The sequence below is a fragment of the Pygoscelis adeliae genome, unplaced genomic scaffold, assembly GCF_000699105.1.
Source record: "Pygoscelis adeliae isolate BGI_AS28 unplaced genomic scaffold, ASM69910v1 Scaffold358, whole genome shotgun sequence".
Lineage (NCBI taxonomy): Eukaryota > Metazoa > Chordata > Aves > Sphenisciformes > Spheniscidae > Pygoscelis > Pygoscelis adeliae.
Genome location: NW_008825429.1, coordinates 1,691,198 through 1,699,859, shown reverse-complemented (window position 1 = coordinate 1,699,859; position 8,662 = coordinate 1,691,198). Strand labels below are relative to the sequence as shown.

Genomic DNA, 8,662 nt, shown 5'->3' with positions numbered 1-8,662 from the left:
CAGTCCTTTGACTCTGGAATATTACAAGGGGGTCAGTTTAACTAGTTTTTTAACACTTACCTTGACACAGTCGTCCTGAGTTCCTATTATCAGTGATTTACACCGGAGGCCTAATGAGCTAGCTCAAGGCCTGTAAATTCTGGTCAGGTAAGAATTTACATGCCTCTACTAAATCACTAAAACTATGCAAGTGAAGCTAAGAAAAAATCACAGCAAGGTTTTAGACAGGGATTGTCAGGGATTTAACCCTTTCATTTCCCCCATTTCTCTAAAATTTGTAAATTCCTTTACAAATATTCTGAGTTGTCATACTTCATTACCTTAGGCAAAGTCCAAACTCTCATAGCCAGTTTCCTTAGCTTATACCACAAAAGGCAATTGTCTCATCAAGTTTGGTGAACAAACAACATACCACTTATCACACTACTTCACTGCTATAAAACCACCCCGCGTTGCTCCTATCTTTACAAGATGCAGCCGCCCCTCCTGCCACCCGTCCCTCCAAGATTCCCAGCCCTTCATTTTGCTCCGATAATGTATTGCTAATGCTGGTGTACATTTATTTTGTTTTACACAATACTAAGCCAGAGCTGGGGCGTTTCCTGCTCAAGGTCTTGGAAGGCAGCTGCAGGCTGCAGCTACGTGGTAGCTCTAAGCCTTCTGCCAGGGGCAGCTAAAAATATCAGTGGCATGTGTCAAATACAGATTTATGGCTTGTAGTGATACTAGCTGACTCCAGTATATTCATATTAGACATCAGACATTTTAGTCTGCATTAACACCAATGTAACACTTAATACCTGCTGTTACCACTGGTAGTGAATAGGCAAGAAAGTGACAAGAAAGGCACAAGACTATAGAAGTGAAAAATCCCTTCAACGCTATCTCCATCCCTGTACACAGGAATCATTGTTAGACATCGTTTTAAAAATATATATAGTATTTATTTAAAAGTTGCAGTCACTTCAGCCCAGAGCAGCTCTTCAAACACGCTTCTGCTATAGGCCCTGGACAGGTGTTTATGCATTTGCAGATACAGCTGCTTGTGCAGTAAGACAGAACCATTAGTTGTGCCAGTTCAGAGGCAAGAAGGGCACAGCCCTCCCCTTTGGAGAGCGGCAGTTCCATCAGGCCCATGCTCAAGAGCTGTCTAATGGCTCTTCTCTTCACCGGGGGTGGTTTTACGTAGGCCAGTAGGATATGATGCAAAGCCCTCTTCAAGACAACTGTATCTCAAATTTTTTTTTTTCTTTTTAAACCAGTAACTGAACTCTGTTCGCAGTGTCCTTGAAAGGGGAACGAGGCCTGTAATAGCTGACTTTGGTTGGCTCCTCAACCTTACAATATCCTTCAGCTCCATTCAGGGACCATGTCTCATTGTTACCGTGCTGGGTAGTAGTCCGTGACCTATCCCGCTCGGCAGCTTCAGTGCCACGAAACACAACCTCCTCAGCTTCCATTCATTCAGGCTCGTTTCTGTGCTCGCTCGTTCTGTTCAAAATTAAAGTTGAGAAGGTGACTGAAGATGCCGCTGTCTGAGTCACACAGAAGGGACTTTGGGGAGCAATGAGACAATTTAATAATCCTTTCTGCCCCAGTTCTCAAACGTTGCTAGTCTGCAACTCAAAATCATCATTTTTCAAGGACAGATGTTTATCAGGAGTCCTCCAATTAGAGAGCAGAACACTTGCCCAAATCATACAGCACAAATATCACAAAGTCTATTATGGATCCCTAGAGTTTACCCATCTGGCAAGTTAAAAGCTACCCCGCTTTTGTCTGAAAGCTCTCAACCTTCCCACTGGTGCGTAAAGGAGGGCCTGCAGAAAATGCGTTCCTGGCTTGGAATACCCAACTTCTAGTCAGCATAGCTGTAAATTAGTCTTAAAACTCTGTAATGACAAAAGGTTTAATCTCTGCATTTTGTTCACCTTCCTCTGGGTCATTACCAAAATCCCAGCTCCAGAGGTACAGGCAAAGGCAGAGCAGAAAAGGAAACACCACGAATCATAGAACAGAATCACAGAATCACCACAGAGGCTGGTGAGGGGTCTGGAGCACAAGTCTTATGAGGAGCGGCTGAGGGAACTGGGGTTGTTTAGCCTGGAGAAAAGGAGGCTCAGGGGAGACCTCATCGTGCTCTACAACTACCTGAAAGGAGGTTGTAGCGAGGTGGGTGTCGGTCTCTTCTCCCAGGTACCAAGCGATAGGACGAGAGGAAATGGCCTCAAGTTGCGCCAGGGGAGGTTTAGATTGGATGTGAGGAAAAATGTCTTTACTGAAAGAGTGGTTAAACATTGGACCAGGCTGCCCAGGGAGGTGGTTGAGTCACCATCCCTGGAGGTATTTAAAAGACGCGTAGATGTGGTGCTTAGGGACATGGTTTAGTGGGCATGGTGGTGTTGGGTTGACGGTTGGACTCGATGATCTTAGAGGTGTCTTCCAACCTTAATGATTCTATGATTCTATTTAGGTTGGAAAAGACCCTTAAGATCGAGTCCAACCGTAAACCTAACACTGCCAGGTCCACCACTAACCTGTGTCCCTAACCGCCACCTCTACACGTCTTTTACAGACCGCCCAGGATGCTGCCTACCTTTCTTCTAACAGAAAACCTCTTTCTCCCCTCCCCACCCTTTCTGAGTATTTCATAATGATGCACCCAAAAATGCTGCTTCACACTGAAATGGAAATGTCTCAGTTAAAGAAAAGGATTCTGGACACTAATACTCGTGCTAGTCATGAGTTGCAATCAACTGTGCAAGTTGCAGTTTGATTTTTTTTTAATTTTCTTCCCCGTTTCAATTACCTTGACTGTCTTCTCAAGCTTACTCAGAGCTTCCTCATATTGCTGCACCAACGGCTTTAATGAGTTGCCCTTCACTGGGTGCTTCTTTATGTCTTGGATGCCGGCATCCTTCAACATGCGCAGAAACCTACGTTCCTGCGTAATAAAACAGACACAGGAGATGAGACACCCCACTGCCTATCAGCTAGAAAATTAGCACGTTTTGGAATGTGCTGCCTAGTCAGGAAATAATTGAAGTTTCCAAGTACAAAGCTCAGCTGACTGGAAAAGGTGGGAAGTAGTATGAACCTCGTCTTCCTTATTTATGCCCCTGCACGCATCCTTATCAAATGAATCCCACACCAACGACATACCTGAATTCTAAGGACCAAGCTGAAAGCGACGCCCACTTTTCCTGCACGAGCCGTTCTTCCAACTCTGAAATCAGAAAAAGTAGCATCAGGTCAGTTTAGACATGCAGTCACTGCCATTATCAGCTCCAAGAGTCTGATTCTGAAATTCTCCAGATTTAAGAAAGTCTGATTCTGAGTTTTTTGAGGTTAGCACAGCAGGACTAGCCATATGTTACAAAGGATAAATACTTCCAGGGCTCGTTCTCAGCTGCTGAGCCACTGCAGTTTTCAGAACATCTAGAAACCCAATACTCGATGCTGTCCAGGACAGTATTTCTAGCTCCTGTAAAATACACTTTCTATAATAGGCTGCTAGTTCTCCATTTCAATCCTGTGTTACTCTGGTGATACTACGGGCTTAATTTTGATTAGAAAGCTATTTGCATATTAAAGTAAAAAAAAAAAATCCAAAGCTACAAACCCTTTTAAGTGCGTGTCACCTTTGCTAAATATTCCAAAGTAAACCAAGCTCAACCATCTTCCTTTTGCTCCTGGTTGTCTTACCGGTGAATGTATGTCCTGATGAACTGAGGCGCATCATAGTTTATTACATAATTCACTCCTTTGACGTCAATCCCTCGTGCAGTGGCGTCTGTGCTGATTAACCTGGTTTTAAATGTAGATACAGTCATTTTTAGGTAACACCTCTTGCACTACGCACCCAAGTGAAACACAAATGGACACAGCACAACTCTTGCTAATCTCTGTTCAAACTGGGCAGCCAGCCTCTGACCTCCGAGCACAACAGCAGCATTGTAAGTCGCTCCTTATTGTCACTGGCATTATTAGCTGCCCGCAGACCTCCAAGCATCACTACAGATTTGTCACCTACTGTTGTGCATGAAAACTTACTGGGTGATTCCAGGTTCTCCAGGCATGCGAGACTAAGCCAGACGGCTCCCACCACATTGGAGGTTACAAACCTGTAAGCTATCTGAACATTCCATAAAGGCACTGAACGCAGACAGCGAGGTGCAAAATTCCGGTAGTCAAGGATGAATTTAAACACAGGGTTTGGATAAAAAGAAAATCCAAAAAATAAATGTTTACCTTCCTCTCAGAGACATTCCACAGATGCAATCCCGTATAGCTACCGAAATCACAAAGCAGATGAAAGACATGGATCTGTACGCCAGTCTGATCAAGGCTTTCTTTGGTAGGAAGCACTAATACTATATATAGTTCTAGCACCAACATCCATTTTCTTCCAAAAAGTGCCAGACCCCAAGCAGAGACATTAAACTTAAGATTTTCAGAACCGTACATGTTTCGGGCAACTATATGAACAAGCAGTCACATTTACCGCTTGTTATGAACTAACACACAGAAATTCAGATTACAGCCAGATTAGAACAGGCCAAGCTACATGCAGGGGCAACAATTCAAAAGTTGCAAGCCCAAGACTCACACCCATTCTCTAAGCTGGTTCCTGCACGCTGTTTTACAGAGGACCCCATTTAACTGTGTTCTTGGTTCTACCTAGCTTTTCACCTAGCTGGAAATAGCCTATGTTGGAAGACATGCAGGAAGCTCATTTGAGATGCTCACAGTTGTATTTTTCCTTGTTCAAATTCCTTCATGGTTCTCTGTCTCTCACTTGGAGGTAACCGAGAAGAAAATTCAGCCGCAGTGACTCCACCAAAGGCTTGAACCAGCAGGAACAATCTGTAGGTAAACAGGATAGAAACAGCCACTTCATCATCTCTCTAACATTACTTGACAGATACCTACTATAGTGATCTCATTAATATAGTCACCTGTGAGAAGCTTCCCTGGAGTTGGTAAAGCACAACACGCGGGTAAATTTCATTGTCAGCATGAAATGCAAGAGGAGCAAAGGCTTGGAATTCAGGTCACAAGGCACATAACATTGCTGCAGTTGACAAGGAAGAAGTTCAGAGAGAAAAATTACTTCTTGCCAAGGCTATCTTCTCTGAAACCCGCTACCTGCCCGTGACCGACCCAGGCTTGGATGTTTTGCAACTGACTAATAGCAGCAAAACCAGACCCCACAACGCTACTCCCTTTCGAACAAGTCAGAGTCACAGGCTGGGAGGATGCAACACAAGGCGGAGACAGGAGACCCGTGCTGTTCTAATGTTCTCACTTCTCCTCGGCAAGTAACAACACGCACTGCCTTCTTGTCTACAGGTGACCTGTATCTACATGCCTTGAAACGCACGTACCTAAGGGCTAATACATTATTATTACTTTGTATCTCCACTCCCCATTGCTTGTAAGCTTAATTCTGCATGAAGAGAGTTGAATTTAAAAAAAAAAAAAAATCCAGTCTTAACCAAATGAACACTAAGTAATGAGAAAACAAATGCGCAAAGGTAAAGCTCTCTGGATCATAAATACAAAGCCACTCTCTCCCAGCACCTCTGTAATGCGAGGAATCCTAGGGAAGACATATTTGTTTATAGGGTAAAAACATAACTAGATACTCCAGAGTTAAACAAATCTTCAAGTATAATTTATTCAAGAGAATTAATGTCATACCGATAGCCCCTCGGGGAGTATGTATTTCTTATTAGTATCTTGTTCAGCCTCTGTTCCATCTCCGAGTGTTTTTTTCTCTGAATAGACAGATGTGAAGAGGCGAGGCTGGAACAAGTCCAGCTGCTGCAGTTTCTCTGGGTCCTGGGTCAGCGTGGCTGAAAACAGCAGTTTCTGTAAGGGTATCTGAGGATAGCAGGAGCTGAAATAAATAGCACACGGAAACTGAGCTTTGAAGATGGGGCAAAGGAGTTCCTCCACAAGTGCCTTCAGATGATGTTATGAGGGAAGCAATTAACTCTTTTTGATGCTCTTTTCCTGCTCTGGGCCTTTCCTGTAGGTTCTTTTCCACCCTTGTTTTATGGTGGAGTTCACAGATGGAACTGATCAGCGCTCTCAACCAACTGCACAACCCGCATCCATTACCCCTGCACACATCCTTGCATCCTAGTTACCCGTGTCCTCGTTCTAGTTGCTTCCTTCCTTGGTGGCTGGTCTCAGTTTCTGACACATCTCTACCATGCTGTATGAAAACAGCAGCTGCAGACAGATAATTCCAAGAGTTTTCCTTCAAATCCATTACTCAGCTTGCCAGAGGGCATTACTATAGTTACGGTGCAAATGAATCACAGACTTGCAATATTTGTGCATTCTTTTGATGCTCCTTTAGTCTAGTTAAGGAAAGCTTGGAGAATACAATACTTAGGCTTCAGTCTAGAAGACATCCTCTAGTATCAGCTGTTCGCTGCCTGCTTTTTCAAGCTGTGAAAAAGCAGCTGCCTTACTTTGGCAGACATTTCTCAGAGTAAGCAAGCTTTGGGAGTGCCTGTGAGGGAGTACTGTGAAGCAGGGCAGCGGTATCTAGGTGCTGGTGTCCGTGCTACCAGTTCAAAGAAATGCATTTGGCAACTTACCTGGCTGCTGTTACAGGCCCTGGTTTGGTCCTCTGAAAAAGCATGTTGGAGCCAGAGTCGTTTTCTACTTGGAATGCAGCTTTGACAATTTGGTTCAGACAGTTCTGGTGCATGTCATCGATCATACGGTCAGCTTCATCTACGATCTGAATTCACAAGGGTGATAAACACTACTTGTTAAATACTGTCTAGCATTGGGCAGCTTTTATTTTCCTTTTGTAATATCATCATTATTAAATGAAGGCAGAAGTTTCTACCCCAAAACTGAATTTTGCTTTTATTTCAGTGACTCAGTAGCCAGCCTGACATCAAACTACACACACGTTCATCTGCACATAAATCCAATCCATGTCTCCGAATAAGAGATAAAAATCTCCATATCCTAAATAAGATTGCAACTGTGTCTCTGCACAGACTCCCATGTGGTGGAAGCTACTACAGTCTGACAATTTACCCTGACCTTGGCCAATAAGGCTTTACTCCAAGTTTGCGTTTGCAAGAGGCTACGAGAGAAGGGGAAGTGGGTGGATGCTTGGGTGTCACGAGTTGGAATAAAACGCCTCATCTTGAGACCGCTGCCTGAGCAATCTGGAGTGTAGACCAGGCCCATACAATAGTTCCAACAGAGATGTATTTATGTACCGTGCGAGAACAAAGCAGGAATTACAGCTGTAATGGACCTTGCACTAAGATGGGAGACCTGTGGAGTTGACTCACCAGGAAGCGAAGCTGCGTCAGGCTGAACCCCGGGGTCTGGCTAATGTGATCGGTGAGCCTCCCTGGTGTAGCCACAATAATATCAGCCAGGCTGCAGTAGCCTGTCACTCTGAAAGAACAAGCAGCCCATCAGTAAGTTTCTCCCTGCACCATAAAGCACGTAACAGAGATCCTTGGTCAGCAGACCTTAAGATTTTCCTACTGTTCACTTAACTGAGAAACGATAAAATTCAAATATGCACTTTACTTTGGAAAGCAGGCAAAGGCAGTGCTGGACACTAAACCCTCATTTTAAACAAAAAATGCCATTCTTCATTACTCTTAAAAAAAGTTTAGCTGCAGCAAAATGCCGTAACAATCATTTGTACCTGTGGGTACAAGGTAAACATTTGCATTCTACTCAGCTGGTGAAGAACCCCAAAAATCTGGTAAAACATAACAATCACAAAAAAGGGGTAGCAGCAGGCACTTTGACAAAGACAAAACAACCAGTGTCTAGCATATAAACCCACCATCCAAAATCATTACTGCATGATGGTGTGCTGCAATAGCCTATATTTTAACCTCTGCTCACTGAGATTAAATAGTTTACAATCTCTACAAACCTTATCAAAAGACCTTTCAACCTACTTTTTCTGGACAAGCATCTCCTGCTCCTTTGCAAAAGATTTCTGGCCAGTAATCAAAACGACCTTCAGACCTGTCCCGTCAGTGTAAATGTTGAACACTTTACTCACCTACAAAGAGATGGGCTTTGTTAGCCACAATGAAATCATTTAAAGAAATACTTTCCATTATGCTAACAACATCAAACCCACCGCCAGGGTCTTCAACCTGCTTCACAGAACAGCCAAGCAAAGTACTGACTGCACCAGCTTTTCCCCTGGCCCAGTTCTGCTCAGAGGGAAGGTGAAGAGCCACATACCTGTTGTGCCAGTTCTTTGGTGGGCAGAACAACCAGAGCTCGTACTTGGCAAACTACTCGATCTAGCAGAACCTGCCAAAACAAAGGCCAAATGAGTCCCTGAAAGCAGTGGGGAGAGAAGGGGCTTCCTGTATCTAACCCAGTGAAAAGAGATGGGCTCGACATATCCTCATAGAGTTTTATGTTTCCATTTTACTCCCCTCCACCCTTCCAACTCCTTATGCTGTGCCTGTTGTCTGAGAAAAAGAGGAGGATGCTGAGATGAAGGGGACTCATAGAGCTCTCTGAGACAGCTTTGAGCTAAAAATCTGCTGCTTTGCAGCCACGAATTCCTTGGCTTTTTGACCTACTTCTAAGTTCAGGTTTGCTTGAACAAAAAGCAGCCCCAGCATTTTCTCTACAGGTA

General features: G+C 44.0%; 1 protein-coding gene across 1 annotated transcript in view; it reads right to left on the bottom strand.

Annotated features, from left to right (window-relative positions):
- Positions 1-951: 951 nt before the first annotated feature.
- DDX51 (DEAD (Asp-Glu-Ala-Asp) box polypeptide 51) overlaps positions 952-8,662 on the bottom strand; it is an 11,239-nt gene continuing 3,528 nt past the window's right edge. Inside the window, 12 exon segments of the mRNA XM_009330849.1 lie at positions 952-1,491; positions 2,810-2,944; positions 3,163-3,226; positions 3,706-3,807; positions 4,750-4,866; positions 4,959-5,074; positions 5,704-5,902; positions 6,615-6,760; positions 7,332-7,440; positions 7,962-8,068; positions 8,257-8,332; positions 8,334-8,424. Coding sequence (XP_009329124.1) covers positions 1,465-1,491; positions 2,810-2,944; positions 3,163-3,226; positions 3,706-3,807; positions 4,750-4,866; positions 4,959-5,074; positions 5,704-5,902; positions 6,615-6,760; positions 7,332-7,440; positions 7,962-8,068; positions 8,257-8,332; positions 8,334-8,424 — 1,289 coding nt within the window. The 3' untranslated portion in view covers positions 952-1,464.